Source organism: Protomyctophum parallelum, assembly GCF_964188405.1.
Source record: "Protomyctophum parallelum genome assembly, chromosome: 5".
Lineage (NCBI taxonomy): Eukaryota > Metazoa > Chordata > Actinopteri > Myctophiformes > Myctophidae > Protomyctophum > Protomyctophum parallelum.
In genome coordinates this window covers 47,027,155-47,046,925 of record NC_139702.1, presented here as the reverse complement: position 1 = coordinate 47,046,925, position 19,771 = coordinate 47,027,155, and the positions used below count along the sequence as shown (strand labels likewise).

The following is a 19,771-nucleotide window of genomic DNA, read 5'->3' as shown; positions in this document are numbered from 1 at the left end:
TTATCCCTAGTTTCCTCGTGTTTCCTGTGTTTTGTTCCTGTACCTGGTTTTTGGTTAATAAACCACCGTGCACTCGACCTGCCTTGTGTCTGCCTCATCCTCTGCCATTGTCCTGCGCTTGGGTCCTACACACCTCTGACTCTGATCGTGACAGAACCAACTGAAAGAGAGATGCTCAGCTATCTTTATTGTTAACCCACTTGATAGCAGGCAGACAAATAGCAGACAATGTACATTAGTTTGTTTTATGAAAACAGTTTGTGTTGAATGTGCAAAAGAGAGAAAATGGCCAAGGCATAAAATAATGCATATTGCACTTCTCTTTTCATTAAAAAAAAGCAAAAGAAATATCATTAATGTTGTCCTTTTATCAACTGGGCCCTGGCCCCTTGCCATTTTCATAATGTAGCCCACAGGTTCAGCTATTTGAGTATCCCTGTCTTACAATATATTTGATCATTTACAATTACTGAAAACATTTCTGTGCTTTCTCCTCTGTGCCTTATCTGTTACAGGATTTTTGTGGCTATTGTGTCAGTGATGAAGAAACGGTGAGGAGCTCTCTGCTTTCTTTGCCCTAAAATAGCTGCGTCAATGATGCACAGATCTTCCTGTCAATCCTAAAAACACAATCCTCCATTAAATGCTTTAATGGCCTCTTTGACACAAGTCCAAGATTCCCAAATTCTTAGAATGAATGACGTCAAAAGAAACTGAACTGACTTGGTTCAAAAGAGGATAGATCAAGATCAAGATCAGCTGCTTTGGATCCTCTTCGACTGCGTCGTGAACAACAGGCATGAAAAATGGGACTGCGTGACTGATTGTAGCTTCTCTCCTCATTTTAGCCTTTTAACCAAATCATCCTTTTATTAACTTAAATATTGCAAAGGATCATTTCCAAAAGACCATTTGTTGCTCTGCCAACAGATACATTCCTTTGTCTCAAGCAGACTAGAAACTAGTAGCAGACTGTTCTCCAGCCTTCCCAACAAATCAATTGACTGACTCCAACTGATCCAGGATGCAGCTGTGTGCATTCTTATCAAATCCACGAAAAGAGAACACATTACACTCATTTAAGCCTTGCTTCGCGGGTTGTTCACTGGTTTGATTTAGGATTGATTTGAAAATGTTATTGAGTACTATTAAGACAGGAATGTGACTGGTGTCCTGGCTGTATCGCTAGCCTTTGAACTCCGAATGAACCTTCACACAGAGGTTCTTATGGGGTCATAGCAATTATAGGTTCATCGGACAAGACCCTCCTTTTAAGTCTCTTCTTAAGGCCTCTGGACTCAGAGCACAACCTAGCAATTAAAACGGTTGAATCATGAACCAGTTGATGTGAGTTATTAAATAACTTGTTTTGTGTATATGCATGTTTAGTGGGGCTAATATGAAAGACAGTATTTTAACCATCCTCATCTCATCCCTTTAACATGCTTCAAACGAACAAAACACATACTGTACTGTAACGAAGGTATCTCATGCTAACTTACAGTATGGTTGTGTGTGTTCGCGATGATCTACTGTTTTGTATCAATTCTAAAGCTACATTCAAACCGGCATGATAGTTTGAGCGGTGCGATAACAAAGTTAATGCACGAACAGGCGTGATGCGAACGAAGGCGAGCGGGGTGACATGAATGAAGCAAACAGTCGTCTGGTATCTTAGCCCCAGCTGGAAAAATCCAACTGAAGCACTTTCCCCCAACTCCACCCATCGCACCCTGCCAGTCAATCAGCGTTGATGTTGTCAAAATGTTGTCAAAATGTTTTGGCTGAACTGAACTGCTACTATATCATGAATGATATAGGCCTAGTAGCAGGAATTATGTTAAATAAATTGGATATTTTTGGGATTTTCTAGCTTGGCTCTAGGTATTTTGAAGTACAAAATGGAACGAGTGGGTCCATTTGGTTACATTCCCAAAGTTCAAACTGTGTAACTCATCAACCACAGTGGAAGTGGAAAAAGCAGCAATCCAAAGTAAAAAAATGGCTCAGATGCTTCTCCTTTTCTCGATTGAGAACGCTCAATTATAAATGACTGTGTACTTTTTATATCAGTTATATCAATAGTATATCAATAATCAATAATATAATCCACCACTCGAGGGAGGGGGAAGAGAGCTACAGCTACAGATGTCTTTACCAATGCTGACCCGCATGACCAATGTGTAGCGATTGAAGCGATTGGAAACTGATATATATCTTCAGCTTTGAATGCACCTTGGTCCTTAACACTAACAAACCTGCTGTGACAGTAACTTTCACAATGTTACAATGTAGACTCATATGGTGCATGGAAAGGGAAACGTGGTGAGTAACTGACAGTTCTCACCCACTGCGTCACACAGTCCTGCTGATTTAGGTGACCTTGCCTCTAGTGCAATCATTCTTAGCATGACACTCAGTCTGAATTTTCATTTCGTTTCACTTCATTATTCCAGAACATATTTTTTTTAGCGTGGCTAGCGATTCAGGGCTGGAGCCAGGCTAGAGGACCCCTACTGTTTTGGTGATCCAATAGACTTTGCTCCAATAGACTTTGCTCCCAACTATTGCACATATGATATATCAAATGGGTTTGCTTGCTACAGTATGAATCTTAATGTGCTCAGCAAGGAGAAACCCTACTGATTTTGAGACCCCATGGTCTTTCCTCGAGTGCCAACACTTCCAACCTCTCTGCGGTCTACTTGTGTTATAAAATAGGATTTGTGTATAGGTGAGGCAGACGGAGACAGTATATGGCAGATAGACACTAGGGAAGCTGAGAGAGAGACAGTGTGGGGGAGACAGTAGGGAATCTGAGAGGGAGACAGTGTGGGGGAAACAGATATTTAGGGAAGCTGAGCAATGGGGAGAGGGCTACACAGCCCAAACGACCTGGTGCCCCAGGCGGGGAACTGTTCTGCCTGGATATGGTTTTAGGAGAGACAGACAGTAGGACTGGAAAGATGTTACAGGCGGAGAGACATTACGAGAGAGAGAGAGAGAGAGAGAGAGAGAGAGAGAGAGAGAGAGAGAGATGGCCTAGGCCGGGTCTAGCCATCTCTCTCTCTCTAGGCCTAGGTCCTAGGCAACAGCAAGGGCAGGTCTCACTTCAGAGTTGTGTGGCTTGATCACTACTCAACAACGAGGTTTCTTAATGTGACAGACAGAATACCGGAACAATGTCACGCCTGCATTCATTGGGTTTTGGGTTAGGGTTACGAGGACTGCACTTAATCAAAGTTTTAAACTACAAATAGCTAACCTAAAATGTATTTTCATAACCTTGTGTTTCTTTAAACTCTTCCTTATACGAGAGAAATACTAGGCCGCTGTGCCAGTCCTACTAACACACACTGAGTATCAAATTCAAGACCAATGTTTGTACTATTTAAGCTAGTCCCAACTATGAAAACACAAGAGAGCCCTGAGACTTCTTGGCAATAAACCTCGTACCAACAGTACCTCTTATAGAATACAGGCATACTAAGCTATGACCTTTAGCCTTTTTAAGCCTCTGGAACTCCATAATAGCTGAAGCCCTGAGGCCCACTTTAACAATAATAGCTGAGGAAGGGTTGTGAATAATATTCTAACACTTCAACTCCAACAGCCCTATTGTAAAAGAAATGGCAGTAAATGACATTGAATGTATTTCTTTTTGACAAAGATATACCATATCATTCATTCAAATCGCCGCCACCTCAGTATTGATGTGAAAACCTAGCATCTTAAGCCAAGATGGGGCCCAGTGGGGTTAAAAAATAAGCGGCTGTAGTGTCAAGGGTGGCGAGTAATGATGAGGCTTCCTGCTGCATGGGAGATGACATGTTGTGCAGGTTAACAATGCATGCTACCTCACTACCTGCTTATGGCCAAATGTTCTAGGAGCAAGTGCTTCATGAAGACAGTAACAAGCAAATAATGTGATTGAGTTTTCGATGGAGTTAGCAGTAATTATAAAAAAAAATGAATAACACACTTTCTGTCTGCCTTGTGCTTTTTCTCATCTTTCTTTACACAATTGTCAATTCCCAATTGCCCTGTCACTGCTGACTTGGCTTTCTTGATATGATTTTTTGGAATTGAGTGCAATTGAGTTAAATTACACAACCCTAGTATTAAGAGAAATCTAGTGTACACAATACACATGCGTATAAGATAGGTCACAATTTCCAGTGGCACTGCTATAAATGCACATTTAGCAGCGTAACATAATGAGTGATTACACACTAGTACATGATTACAGATCGTCTGAAACTTTGCTGTATGGAACTAGCCTACTGCTGATCCAAGGCTACTGGTTGGTCTTGGGGAGGGTGTAGACATTAGAACCATCCACCCGTGGGGAGTTTCAGGCGGACATAACATAGGAACATGCTATTCTTCCAATGGTCAATTGTGATCCTTGATCACTATTATAGGTTATTTCAGTTGTGATTCTAAACCCACAAAACACACATGACAAATGCCAGAATGCCAACCAAACAGCCACGTAATGAGTTAGGTAAGTAAGTTAAGTGAGGCTCTTATCTTAACATTCTAGTAACCAATACAGGATGGTCAGAAGTGGACTGCATAATGGCATGGGCAAGCAGATCCTCTCTTCCAAATAAGCCACCTATTAGAATGGACAGCAATGAACAGTAACATTTCGACTCTGAGCCTGTGTAACATGAGTGCAACAACCACTGGTGTAGACAGGGGTTAGACGTTTAGTAGGTTCCAGGGGGCCTGGGCTTAGAGGGGCCCTCAAAGGTACTATGGTGCGTATATTTAATCGTTGAAAAAATATTTGTAGGTTCAGTGTCATATTCATATAGGCATCAGGATCCAAATGGCTTCATTGGGTTTATCTAACACAACTGGTCACTGGTTTCTCCCAGTTATATTCAAATAAACAAATGCTGCAGTTCCTCAAAGAACCAAGTTTTCCAACATGTGATGAATGTTGCAGAATCAGTTTCTGTATTGTATAACGAGGAGGTGGTGGCCTTTGGTTGCGTTTCACGAAACTTTCATTAGCCAATTTAAAACTAAAAAATGCACTTTATTTGGAGAAACATAAACACACAAATAACCCTTAATTGCTCGCTAGGCTCTTCAAAATGTTTTATTAAGTTGAGAGCAATAATAATACTTGAAGGGTAATGAATGTGAATGATCGGAAATAGCTTGTTTGCTGGCCCATAGCCAAAGCACACAAAACTGAGAAAGTATCGTTTTCCTTTGGCATGTACACAATGTCAGAGAGAGCAACTCCCATCTCTTAAAATGGTGGTGTACGTATATTCTGAGCAGCTTGGAGGGTGATTTTCCACAGTAAACTAAAACATCCTCCCTCTCTGTCATTATGTGTCACGATAGATTTTGACTGGCGTTGTTGAGGCTTGTCCACTGAATGCTTCCGCTCTCAATCAAAACAAGGACAAATATACAATGAAAATAAATCGGATAAGTTATTGGCCTATATTAACACCAGTTGCCGAAAAACATGTTCGTTGACAATGACTCTGGGATGAGGTCACTGAGACATTCACTCACTTGCTCTGTTGCTCATTCATCACTCTAAACGATGTCACCGTGACACACGCCCACCCCACCCACGCACAATTTCCCTCCAACAATCTCTCTCCGAGTCCCAGGTCTATGCTGCCTGTTCCATCCTCCTGACAGAGCATCAGTCCATACAGTGGGCACTGTCAGTCCCTGCATCATGGCACAGGTGTGACGCTCAGAGTCTCACATCTACCCAAACTGACACAGAGCCAGGCTACCCAATCAACTGAACATCCGACGTCCAGAATTCTCATTCTTATTCTCAGCATCATTGTGCTGCTTAAAAAACGGTTAAAAAAGAGGGGAAAAAAGGATAATAATGAATGAATAAAAAACACACACACACACACACACACACACACACACACACACACACACACACACACACACACACACACGCGCGTGCACGCACGCACGCACAGTATATATGCAGCTTCTACTGGACATCCTCAAATGACTTATGGTATGAGCCGAGAATTTTTTAATCCCCCTCATTTCTTCACGGATGAGAATCCATCAGCAACATGAAATGCAATTGCCAGAGGATTGAGAATGTGGAAGGTTAGACAGATCTCCACAGCTGCTCAGATAGCTGGCTGCTGCGCGCGGAAGCTATAAGTCAATGTCGTCTAGACCGCGGTCTTTATATATTTTTTATGACGTGGAAGTAGTAGGTGAGCTATCTAGAAGAGGGTCTGTGTGTGTGTGTGTGTGTGTGTGTGTGTGTGTGTGTGTGTGTGTGTGTGTGTGTGTGTGTGTGTGTGTGTGTGTGTGTGTGTGTGTGTGCGTGTGCGTGCGTGTGTGTGTGCATGCGTGCGTGCGCGTCTGTCAGTATATCTGTCTGGTCGTGGCTAATCTCGCAAACCACTGGACCGATCAACGGCAAATTTATTTAGCTCGCTGCCAGTAGGCCATGGAATTAAACCCATGAATATTTTTCACATTTTGTGAATTCATAATCTCAGGCCCACCATCCGGCTGTCCCTCCAATGGGAAGACTAGGATGTAACAATTCCCTCAACCCATGATTTGATTCCAAGAATCACGATAGGCTACTGGGTTTGCCATAGGATTTTGTCACGATTTTCCTTTAATATATTATGATATATACTGTATAGGTGGCCTATTCAGTTGTGATTCTAAACCCACTAGACTCCAGTTTACATTTGGAGTGAGTATTTTCATTATTACATGCAGAATATTCCAATAAATACAGTATTTTCTATATCCAGAACACATGCACCAACGCATAAAGACCCACACACCGTCTGCACTTGCAATACGAACACTTTATTTAGGCTCGTTTCGGTCAAAGACCTTCAGGTATCTGTTCAGGCAAACACTTGTGCATGTTTTCTGAATACATTGAGCCCTGACTACGCACCCGTCTCAGAGCATATCAGGTGTGCAAACTGTGCATAAGACTTTGTTGCCTATCTTTTCTATATCCAAATAAGTATGGTTCAGGTTATGGTTAATGTACACTCTGAATAACAGATCTACAAGCTCACAACAGGTTGTCGTGAGTGGCAGTGACTCAGGGGTAGAGTAGAGTGGCCGGTAGAACAGCCGGATAGGAAAACCGTGAGGTTCCCAGTTCGATCCCGGGCACTCCCAGGGTTAGGAAAACCGTGAGGTTCCCAGTTCGATCCCGGGCACTCCCAGGGTTAGTGTCGAAGTGTCCTTCAGCAAGACTGAAGGACCCTATGAACAATTTAATCGAGGTATGGTTTTGCCCACTCAATTCATAATTAAACTAGAAAAAGTGCCCTTCTGGGCACAGGTCTCCACCAGGATAGGAATGTAGGACATTGCAGCTTGCCTTCATCTGGTGGTTGGATAAAAGGGCAACAAAAGTAAACTAGGGAGTTGGCATACAAAGTTATCCACAGATCCGTGCAGTTAGAGGTAAAAACACTTTTCGGCCAGTTATAGCGCCACCTTGAGGCTGAGTTGAAATTGTTCATGTGGCATTTCTTCCTCGGCCTAGTGGGAATGTGCGTGCACAATTTCACGGAAATCACGCGATGTGTTCATGATTTGCAGCATTTTGTTTGAAACTGAGCACTCCTGTGAACTTTGGAAGCCAATCTGAACCAATCAGGATGGAGTCTGAGAAATCTGAAATACCCGTTTCGTTGAATGGCTCTAAAGAGACTGTGTACCAATTTGCGCGATGTTTGGACAAAATCTGTAGGTGTACTGTGCAAAAACTTGTTTTGCACAAAGCGGCCTCCTGGTGGCGCTATAACAGGCCGCTCTGGAAAGTTTGGGGCAGAGGTTCATCGTTGGCATCCAGGGAGTGTGTGTGCAAAATTTGGCATCGACCGGGTTAACGGTGGCCGAGATTAGCTGCTCACGGACACACACACGGACGGACACACGGACGGACACACGGACACACGGACGGACGGACGGACGGACGGACGGAGTGCAAAACATACTCTCCCCCCATGCCTTCGGCCTGGTGGAGACAATAAATGCACCATTCACCATTTGTTAATTGTGAGCTTGTAGATCATGCCGTAACGATCATGTTTGTAGTCTTATGGAGACATCAATGGGTAATTATCTAACATGTTAAAGAGCCCTGCCAGAAGTCTGTTGGACCAAGTCAAACACAGCAAGATTTGCGTTCAGTCTCCAGGCGGACATCCACCAGATCAGAAACATCAACAGAAGGATTTTCTTTGCTGTCATAAACTGTGCTCACAGTTTACTGTTGCATTCACAATTCTACTGCCAAAGTCTAATATCTACTCCGTATAGTGCGATGTGTGTGCATGCATGCATGCATGCGAGTGATTGCATGTGATGAACATGTTTACAACATGTCTTTCACAGTAGGCCTATACCGTGTTTTACAGTGTTGACAAATTTAGAGAAACAGGATGACATACAACAACTCACAGGTGAAAATACGGATTTGAACACATTATTTTGCAGTTACAGTACTGTGGATCAGAATTTTTTAAAGAGGGGGAAAGTTGAGAGGTTTCTATGTTGTTAAATATGTCTGTAAATTCACCTTTTTTCCAATGCATTTTTCTTTTATTTTGCATGAATAGATCAGAGAATTGCAAGTCTTGGGATAGCCTAGCTGGCCCTAGCACCATCGTTGGGAACTGGGCTGGAAAATTGCGAATGCTCTTGTAATGCTTGAACTGGAAGAGCCAGGCTAACAGTCCGCACTGGCTAGTATTCCCTCAAACTTGTCACTTAGTGTCACGTAAGACACCATTAAGTCCTATTTTTGCTGAGCTTACTTGAATCCTCCAATGTTAATGCCATTTTATTAAGTGCTTGGCTAGTGTATAAACATTAAAGTGATTGCCTTGAAGAATTGAAAAAAGAGAAGAAAAAAAAGAAGACACTTTCAGACATGAATGGAGCATCCATGCTTGTGATACAGGGCCACATATTTGATGCTATAGGAATCAATAAATGCTGTGAAGATTATCTAACTCACTGCGAGGTTGATTAACCTCCATCTACTGCATTATGACCTCTTTACATGTAATTAATGCTGCATTCACACGGGCAGATGCAAAGCTACCATTCATTGTCAATGGAAGCAGATGCAAAGATGCATCTGACAGTTACAAATACATAGCTTTACATCTTTGTATCTTTTTAATCTGCCCGTGTGAAGTTTGTGAACACAGCATAAGTCATAATGAATTGTGTGAACATCACTCGTAACTGACTTTGCCCCTCTATGTTTGGGGAACGAGTAACACACATAGGCCTACGTCAGAGAATATATAGGCCTAATCTCCTTTGTCCCGTACCATTCTATTTATGTAACCGCTAGGATAGTGTTGTGTGCACACACCACTATTAAAAGGCCTAAATCCGGGACAGCTATGGTATACAGTTGCAGTGTGTTTTACCAATGAAGGGGGATTATCATGAACCAATGAAATCAGAAGAAGTAATAATCATATTTCCATACATGTGAATGATGTATGTGTGTGTGTGTGTGTGTGTGTGTGTGTGTGTGTGTGTGTGTGTGTGTGTGTGTGTGTGTGTGTGTGTGTGTGTGTGTGTGTGTGTGTGTGTGTGTGTGTGTGTGTGTGTGTGTGAAATAATGTTTAGGCTAATAACAGTGTTGTATAATTACACAAAATGTGAAACGCAGAAACTAAGACTCACTGGTCACACTAATATCCCTTTTATTTTATCTTTCTTTCTTTCTTTCTTTCTTTCTTTCTTTCTTTCTTTCTTTCTTTCTTAGTGTCAATTATAGGCTATAGATGTATAGCCTGCTGTCCGCCCTGTCCTATATTAGAGCCTAACTGTCAGTCAACTGATCGACAGCGACAGGAGCGCAGAATCCCACTGTAGTCTACTGGGTCACTCGACTATAAGCGCACATGGCTCCCTCTGCAGAGATTATTAAATTATGTCCAATTTCCCAAAGCTCAATTATAAAACAAACAGTCATTATGTGTGTCAATCTTGAAGTGGGTTTATGAGCGCACCTCTGCGGGTCATATCACATTATGTAACAATGTTTTGGGTTAATTTGTTCAAGAATGCGCGCCGGTCGACCCGTGACGCAAACTCCATATCGTTGAGATATATAGGCTAACTCAAGTACTCAACATAAATTGATTGCCATCTTCCCAATAGCACGTGGGTCAATAAACATCGATATGCTTGGAATATGGAGGGGAGAGCTTGAAGAGATCGGCTACTGTCAAAGCATCGCCAAGATAAATCGCTTCTCTTGGCACCGGTTAACATGTCAATCAAATTCCTGTCTCTCTCGGTTCACTTGGCTACTTAATGCATCCACTAAACTATAGGCTATATAGCCTTGGATCAAGACTGTCAGATAATATATGACAGTCTTGTATCAAGGCTACCACTAAACCTGATTTATAGCCTATAGGCTATATGCCTATAATGCCTGAGAGAAAGAGCATAATAATAACTTGACTGATCAAGCATAAATGTAGTACGTAGCACTCGATAGTTGCAAAGCAGTGCTTTGCTTTGAAAGAAATACACCATACAGACTATAGGATGCTCCATTTGGCAAATAGCCAATTCCCCTTCTCCTTTCTTCGATTAGCCATTCATTGAAAATGCAAGATTGTGGATCATGCATGTTTGTACTCTACCCCGCTTGCTACAGCCTATATGCCTATATCGACAACAAAACACATATCTAAATGATTGGTCTCATCTGCTTATACGGTCGTCTGCGTCCTAGCGCGAGACATCCTATTCCTCCGGTAGTAGCCTATGCGTTGAATGGGGATATATTGTTAGGCTATAGATATAGACATTTTCGCAATAAATTAGAACCCAGTTTAATTGAACAAAAACGATCTCGTTTCAGTCGTTTGAATGAACTCCAAAAAAGCGCAGCTTTGAGCCTGTGTGGGACAGGCTGTGGCTGTGCCGCGCGCACCGGGCGCCACCATGATGCCACTTGTCTGGGACTCACCTGCGTTCCTGAGCTTCTTGTTCCGATACACGGAGAATATCACCAGGAGGTTCCCCAGGATGTCCACCACGATGGTGAAGATGAGGAAGCACCCCAGAGTTGTGGTGACCCACGGGGGGCGACTGCTCAGCTCTTGGTCCGGGTCTAGCTCAGAACTGTTCAGGTGAGACCCATTTGTAACCATTGTCTATAATGATAATTCACGCAACTTTTACGCACTCAGCCAAATAATCGCTCTGCCGTCCCTCCAAAATATGCATGTCTAAATCCTAATCTAGATTCCGAAGATGCCGGTGTGCTGCCGCTGTTATCATCTTCTCCTCCATGCTGCCAGGTGAACTTTATTCCCCCTGTTCTTCTTTCGTCTCCCGGCCACGCTGCTCCAGTGTCAGTGTCTCATACTTTTATGACTGTGTGTGTGCGCGCCCATCACTTTGTTGGTATAGCCTACATGTGTGACATGAGAGAGGGAACTTCAGACCTCCCTATAACATGTGATTAAATGGCTAAGCGACGTGAGGTGCTGTTGTGGGGCGTTTTGAGGGAAATACTGACACTCCGTGGCCATACAGCGGTAGAGCCTGGTGTTACACTAGAACTGAATTAATGTGCAGTTTTGTCACTCCAGATGTTAGTGGAGAAGCCGGTTACCAGTCATGGCATGGGTTTTCATGATTTACATAAAAAGTAAGTTTTCATGTTTTAGCATGGCGTATAGCCTATATTAGCACAAACTATTATTATTAGCCTACCCTACATTATACGCAAATAACTTTAGAATAGCCTATAGGTTTGACCGTATAGCCTATAAATGGAAGTCTATACATTCAACATAATTAATAAGAAAAGGCCTACAATCCCTATAAAATCATCAAACGGGGACTTATGGTCACATATTTCGATAGGTTATCCATTTCAGCATAACACTACTCATTTGGAACCATTCCCAATTCATTTTCTTCTTTCCCCCCTTCAGGAAAAATAACACCCATTCATTGATTTCGGTGGTTCAGCTTACTTTGAATTCCCGCGTTCATTCATGATTATGTTTTAAATTAAATCCATTCATATTTCGGATGGGACAGAAATATACTCACATGCAGGCGCTATAAAGAAACTCTACGCCTACGGGCTTGCATTGCATTAGTAGTAGGCTGTAGCCGAGCGTATAACCTATAGGCTACTAATAAAACAGATACCAAGTGATTTACAACAGAATAGTAAAGTTCACATTGTGATCGATGTAGTGACGTGTGGCCAGTTTAAATTCCCCAGGCAGGCTACAGCATAGCTCTCAGACACACAGCACAGACAATAGACGTGCGAGACAAAGGAATCTCGAAGCCTGCGTGTTATTGTCAGCTATAATGTGCCTGCAATAACTGGGTCAGTAGAGGGAGGGAGAACAATGGGAATGGAGCTGTCAGCGTCCCCGCAAGGTGGCATACACGTGCACGCACGCGCGCGCACACACACGCACGCACACACGTAATTAACTGCATTCACTCATTTGAAGTATAGGCCTATAGCCATGCAGGGCCGGCTAATTTTCATTAGGTCTGCCTATACTTCCAATTGTCTTTTACTTCTAGAGAGAGACAAATATTGTACAATTTTACTATACTTATTTGAAAACTTTAGTTGTATTATTATTATACAAATCATGCATCAACCACTTTGGCCCCTATAACATTGTGGTCAAATAGCCATCTAAGCTTGTCCAATCAGCTTGTAGATCTGCCTTTTTTTTTTTTTTTAAACTTGTGAAATGGGACATTAATTAGTAGGCTACTCTACAGGCTATAGGCTACTTTAAGTATAGGCTACCAATACGTTTTACTCAGTCCATTTTGACATTTACTTACACAATTACACAATGTGGTATTGATATTGATACTTTTACGCTCACTTCACCAATGTGAACTGTGAAGTGAGCGGTGCCTTTGGAGTCAAGCACACTTGTTGATTTACCTCGGGGTAACAAATTAACAATATAACGCAATAATAATAATAATACTATATTTTTATTGTGTGTGTGTGTGTGTGTGTGTGTGTGTGTGTGTGTGTGTGTGTGTGTGTGTGTGTGTGTGTGTGTGTGTGTGTGTGTGTGTGAGACAGTCATTTCGTGCTGAAACAGACATACACATGCACATGCACATGCACATGCACATGCACATGCACATGCACATGCACATGCACATGCACATGCAGTCATGCACATGCACATGCACATGCACATGCACATGCACATGCACATGCACATGCACATGCACATGCACATGCACATGCACATGCACGTACACGTACACACATACATCATCATATCATCATCATCATCATACTATAATTCAGTCAATGTCTGTCTGAATGTGTGTCTGTCTGTCAGAAACACCGCCATATCTCTTTTTCCAATTTAACAAATTATAAATTAATAATTAATTTATTAGTGAATTAAAAATGCAAAAACGCACCCAGGGCGCAGTAGCCCCCGCGGCCACAAGGGGGGGATATCTCACAACGGGTAAGGGCTAGTATAGACCGATTCACAGAGGCTTGCCTGGGTGCGGCCATTACTGAGGTTTACCATTAAGCGCAACAGCACTGATTAGCTACACCTGGCCTACGGAGCACCTTCTCCATGGATTACACCTCAGTAATGGCCGCGCCCAGGGCACCCCTCTGTGAATCGGTCTATACACAAAGCTGTTCCTTTGAGTGTGTCACACTCTGTCCTTGAGTGAGGGTAGTGTGTGCACAAAAGGCACGTGACACAGTTCTCAAAACCTCAAAAAGTGTTCAAATGAGCAGGATACTCAAAATAGGAAGCCAGAGTCCTCTTAAGCAAAAACAAACTGTTTTATTCATTCACCTTTCAAGTGTCAAAAATGGTGTCCCAAACACAGTACAACACACTATTTACATTGGCCGAATAGGTTGGCCCTCCTGGTCTACAGCCCTACATCGACTGCCGGACAGTGGTAGGTCCCCCTTCTTAAATATAGGCTAGGCCCCTCCCACTGGACCGTACCAACCTTAATTGATTCCACAATTAACAGCCCCATCTCCAGAGACAATAACTACTTTAACACATAATCACATTTAACCCTTGTATAATTCACATTTAAATCATTACACATCATCCACAATAATGCACATATTTACAAAACCCTACAGTTGGTCTGATCCAGTGGGATGGACTGAGCATGCTCCCTACAATGGAGTCAGGCACTATAAAAGGCAGCCTCATGCTACAATCAGGTCCTTCCCCACTGGTCAGCACTGTGGTAACACATGTCAAACATTCTCCAAACATGATTCACAACTTAGAGAATAAAGGTGAGACTTTAACCTATTGTTGTGTCCTCATACTGTACATATGTATACAGTCATTTAACATATAATTTAGGGGAGAACACAAGAAAACAGTCTATGTCATCTATTAAATGAGTCAGTGGCAAGGTTATCTGCTACAGAGTGACTGCACTGCTACAAAAACAGTGCAGTGCTTTTTCCACCACTGCGTAACATCACTACCCACCATCACTACACTGACTTGCTGCAGGCTACTCCACTAAACCAACTATTTCTCTCCTGCCTCTTTCCAGCCTATTTGTCAACCCTGAACAAAACTCAAAAGCAGAATAGGCCTAGTTCACAAAGAGGCCTATATAGCCTAAAGGCTCATACATAGTCTGGATTTACGGTGGTGGGGTGACCACCGAACTACAACATTACGTCACGAGCCGCGGTGAAGAGCAAACCACCGCCACCACTTCTCTCTGTTTTTACTCACCACCGCTCAATGTTATTTCAGCTCCGGTGGTCAGCTCACACCGGAGCGGTGGTCACCTCATCACCGAAAACCCAGACTATGAATAGGCCTTAACTATAATGCTCAGCTTTCACAAATTGACATGATTTGTGTGTCACACAGTGATGTATCTGTGTATCATGACGGAAGCTCAAATTACATACCCTCTTAAATATCAACTGAGCATTTTGTAGTTTAGATGTCTAAATGGCTGTCTAAAAATGGGTTATAAATGGTCTATAAAAATTAAGGTTGTAGCAGTCTATAGGCTTAGATTAGACATTGAAACAATGTCGTTTCAACGTCTATAGACAGTCTATATAGACATTTAAAAACTGCTAATCAACGTCTAAGCTTAGACCGCTAAAAAACGTTCATTCTTAGACCAATTATAACCCATTTTAGACAGACGTCTAATAGCCAGCCGACTATTGCTCAGTGGGATGACAGGGCTGCCATATTTCAGAAATGTCAAGAGTGAGACTCTAGTGTCTTAATGTGTTCGACGCCGTCCGAAGGGCGGCGGCGAAAGAAAATGGCTTTTTTTAATGTCAATTTGGCCCATTTTAACGTTGATATTTAACCTTAACACTGATGTCTTCACCTCCTTGCCAGCTGCTCTCCCTGCACTGACAGCCTCCTCATGCTTAAAGTAGAAATGAAAAAGATATCTACCTATCTATCTATGCTCCTCAGACCCAGCACACATAGTGCTCAGACCCAGCCAGCCAGCAAGCCACACACATAGTGCTCAGACCCAGCCAGCCAGCAAGCCACACACATAGTGCTCAGACCCAGCCCGCCAGCAAGCCACACACATAGTGCTCAGACCCAGCCAGCCACACACATAGCTCCGTAAGGGAGTGGTTGCACCACTCAAAAAATCTTCAAAAAACTGAAGAGGCTACTGGAGATTGGAGAACCTGATTTGGACATGATCTGATGCAGGACAATGTCACTATGACAGAAAGAGAAGATGGGTCTGGCCACATTCATTCACCCCATAATCTCAGTGGAAATTGGGGAATATGTCAGAAAACTGGAATGTGGGAAAATTCCTTATTTTTACATTTTCTTAGTTCAAACACATCTGTGGGCTCTCTCTCTCTATGAACAGAAACAAGTCGCGATGCGGCCCCTCCCCCTTCACTTCACTTCACACACACACACACACACACACACACACACACACACACACACACGACTTTGTCCCTCTAATGTGCACGGGCTAAGGGCTATGGCACCGTTCCACTTCCTCATATCACGCAAGAGACGCCACACACCAGTATAGAAGAGAGATAGTCACAGGTCACTTACTCACTTGTTGTAACTTGTGGGGGCTATATTGTCTTCCATGAAAAATATTTCGAAGCAATGTTAAACTCTGCATGGCTCATTTCCATGCGTCACACAGTCAGGGACCCTGCTGACGATTTGGTCCACTGTTTACCCTCCTGCATATATCAGCGCTGAATGCAGATCGGCTATTTTACCGTTTGTGAGGACGCACACAAGAGCGTGCGTTATTATTACGCGGCGGAGCCGCAGAGAAAATTGTTATTTATCATTATAATGCGTGTGAAATGGCATGTGGTGCGTGGTAAAGGGTTAAATTGCGTGACTGTCACACTCAAAGGGTGAGACATGGCAGCTCTGGATGATATCATGAATCATGATACACAGATTCTGATCAATTGGAATTGGAGGACCCTTGTGTAAACAAGTCTTAGTGCTTTTTCTTAGTAGTTTTTGTATTGACATATACTTTCCTTGAAATGTACCCATTCTGCTAATGGTTAATACAAATTTCAATCCATCAAGCAAGCAAGCAATCATCAGACTGATACTGATAAAAGACAAGTAAGACGCGCAAACGCGGGAAGCGAACGCAGCTCGTAAATTGCAATAACAACAATTAGAATAAATTACGTACTTTTTTTTTTCTTTTTAGTTAGTAATTTGTGTGTGTGTGTGTGTGTGTGTGTGTGCTACAGCTAGTGGCGGGCGGGTGGTGTCACAGCGGGACAGACAGACAGACACACACACACAGACATGATCTGCAGGGTCTCATAGTTAGTGCTCAGTGCATTCGCAATCAAGATCAAATATCACTATCTAATTTGACGACCACTTTTCAATTCAACATTGGGTAATGTTTTATTTCAGGAAAAAACAAGTCCTGTTTCCCCTTTGAGGACACAAAAAACAGTCTGCGATCTGTAAACCAGCGATTATGACTTTGATAACTTTTATGATAACTTTTTATGTATTTATTAACTTACTTACTCAATTGAGCCTCTCTGCTGGTTTCATGTGGTTTTATTCCTTATATTTTCAACATGATGTCTGTGAGTATGAAACGTGAGAATGTATTATTATTACGTGAATTGACCTCACATTGCTTCTAAATGTTAGATAGCCAGCAGCATATCGGAGGTTTGTCACAAGCTGCCCTGACTCATCACTGTAATCTTCACTCCAGAGCTGGTTGGACATTGCTGACCTTTTGGCTCAGACATCGGTAGGCATGCTACATTTATAAAGCCATTCAAGGTGAACCCCCTACATATACTGTATAGTACAATCGCAATCAACGTTGGTGTCACATTTAGTAGGCTACATAATCGCCTAATCGCAATTATTTGCATAATCGTAATAACCATAATCGTTTCCATGTAAAAAAAGAAAGGACAAAAATAAACATGTTTTCAAACATTTTCAAAAATAATGGAAATAGCAGATCTACAAGCTCAAAAGCGTTTTTTAAATCGTTAATTTCAATAATTTAAGCACCAGCCAATCAACTATAATGTCATAATCATGATACTCACATCACAGGTTTACAGGGGTACTAAAGAAGTGGGTGAAATGTATTTTTGGGCCAGCTCCATCGTTTTTTTTTCAGGTAGAGAAAAAGAAGGGGGGGGGGGCCCAAGGAGAGCAAGGAGAAAGGAAATCAAACGGTAAGAAACATGTCAGGGATAGGCAAGGTATTGCGACAGCATTACGTCTTTTTATAATGTATACAATGTGAGTTCTCATGATGCATTTATATTACACAGATGGCGTTCTGAACGAGCAAACGCGCACTGTACAAACAACCTGGGATGCCCTGACACCTGTTAGGGTTAGGGTTATGTGCTAACCTGCATAAATACTTTGAATGCACTTCATAGTACTAGTGTAATGCTAATGATGGCGACGTCCAAATTGTATTCTAAGTACAACTAGAACAAGCACGTTAGACCCAGGATAAATTGTGATGCTAATTCAATGAGGCTAATTCAATGTTTGCTCTATTACAGGACTGTGTAGGCTACTGTTGAACCGCTGTTCTTTTTTACCTTTTGTTTTGGTTTTTAAACTCTATGCTGCTACAGTTTTATTCTTTTGTACTATATATCTCTATAACTGAAATAGCCCAGGTGGCTTTAAACGAGTCCCTCATTGTTGTCTTGACCAACGGCTGTAGGCTAATAGGCTACCCTCAAAGACAGACATATACTTGGTTAATGGTTATGCTGCAGACTGGCGCTTGATTACTGCCCTTTTTGCTGTGTTTATGGCTTTTAGCCTTTTGATATTATTTTGCAGTGATCTTTGCTGTGTTTAAAGCGTTTAATGCCAATTACTTTTGGCTCAGAGTGGCTTCGATTTGCTGTGTTAACTGTGTTTGTGGAATTAATCAAATAGTACATCTCAGTACAGCTATTTACCTAAGTTATGATCTGATTAATTAAGCCTGTTGCAATCTATATTGGTGACATTTGTAGATGTTTTTATTAAATGCCAATACTGTGTACTTTTCTAAATAAAGTTCTATGTACATGAGCAACCGACAATTATTGTTCACTCAAACTGAACACTTACCTTATGTATTCCGGTTCTCCCACCCTGTAATTGGGAGTGGCGTAGTATTACTGTGACATTAGGAATACTTAGCGACTCCACTTGGTTACACATGGTTTTCAAACCGCCTTCACGGTCACTAAACAGTACAAATTAGACATTCTTTCATTATTGGAAAGTCTGCATGGTGGTTTTACAGTTGGGGTGAAATGTAAATGAATCGTCTATCTATAGCTATCATGCATTTGTTTCCATTAATGAGGCCATGTTGGCTAACATCATTGGACGGTTCAGTTATGGTCATTTTGTCCAGGGACTATTTTCAGCTAGACTTTTCAAATCAACACACCTTAAAAATGTGTCAGTCAATGTTTGTATACTTAATGTTTGTGTACTGTGGAGGTTGTGTGTGTGTAGGAAACCTCAGGAAGATTATTCACTGTGATCGATCTGAATAAAGAACGCAGCAAATTGAGTGTCATACGGTACTGAAAATGAGGGAAATCTGGCAGTCACTTCCTTAAGAATCAAACAATCAATGAACCCCCACGAGGGCCCCTGGGCAGGTACGTTTTGCAGGGCCCCCATAGCACGTCGTGATTTTACGTGTTTTTATCATCTTTTTGACCTAAATTGAACTAAATCAATGGCCAATGAAGGGCCCAGGGAGCCCTTTTCAGGGCGTCAAATCTATTACCGCGCTGTCCAGTTTCTCTGAAGGGCCCCTGAGAGCCAAGGGTCCCTGGGCCACGGCCCCACTGGCCCAATGGCTAATTTGTCCCTGGCTACTAGTCCTACACTTAAACCTACCAACCCCATTCTAGCCTACTTCGGTTCATCTTACGGTGGACATATTTGCCTGAAAATGAATCTTTTAAGTTTTAGAAATATAGGCCCTCATTTATCAACTGTGCGTACGTCAAAATATGGGTGCACGCCGAAATTACCGACATTATCGACATTTACCATTTCCGGCAAAGCTTGAAATTGAACTTGAGTAGGACAAAAAGTCACGTCTGGTCGGGAGCTGTCGTACGCTTTGTCCTCAGCTGTTTTTCTGTCGTACACAAGCGGAGCAGCATTGTCTGAACTGC

General features: G+C 42.2%; 1 protein-coding gene across 1 annotated transcript in view; it reads right to left on the bottom strand.

Moving 5' to 3' along the window:
* mtnr1aa (melatonin receptor 1A a) overlaps positions 1-11,383 on the bottom strand; it is a 52,901-nt gene extending 41,518 nt beyond the window's left edge. Inside the window, exon 1 of the mRNA XM_083765160.1 lies at positions 11,018-11,383. Within this exon, the coding sequence (XP_083621286.1) occupies positions 11,018-11,201 (184 nt within the window). The 5' untranslated portion in view covers positions 11,202-11,383. The remainder of the gene's footprint in view (positions 1-11,017) is intronic.
* Between the last annotated feature and the right edge of the window lie 8,388 nt (positions 11,384-19,771).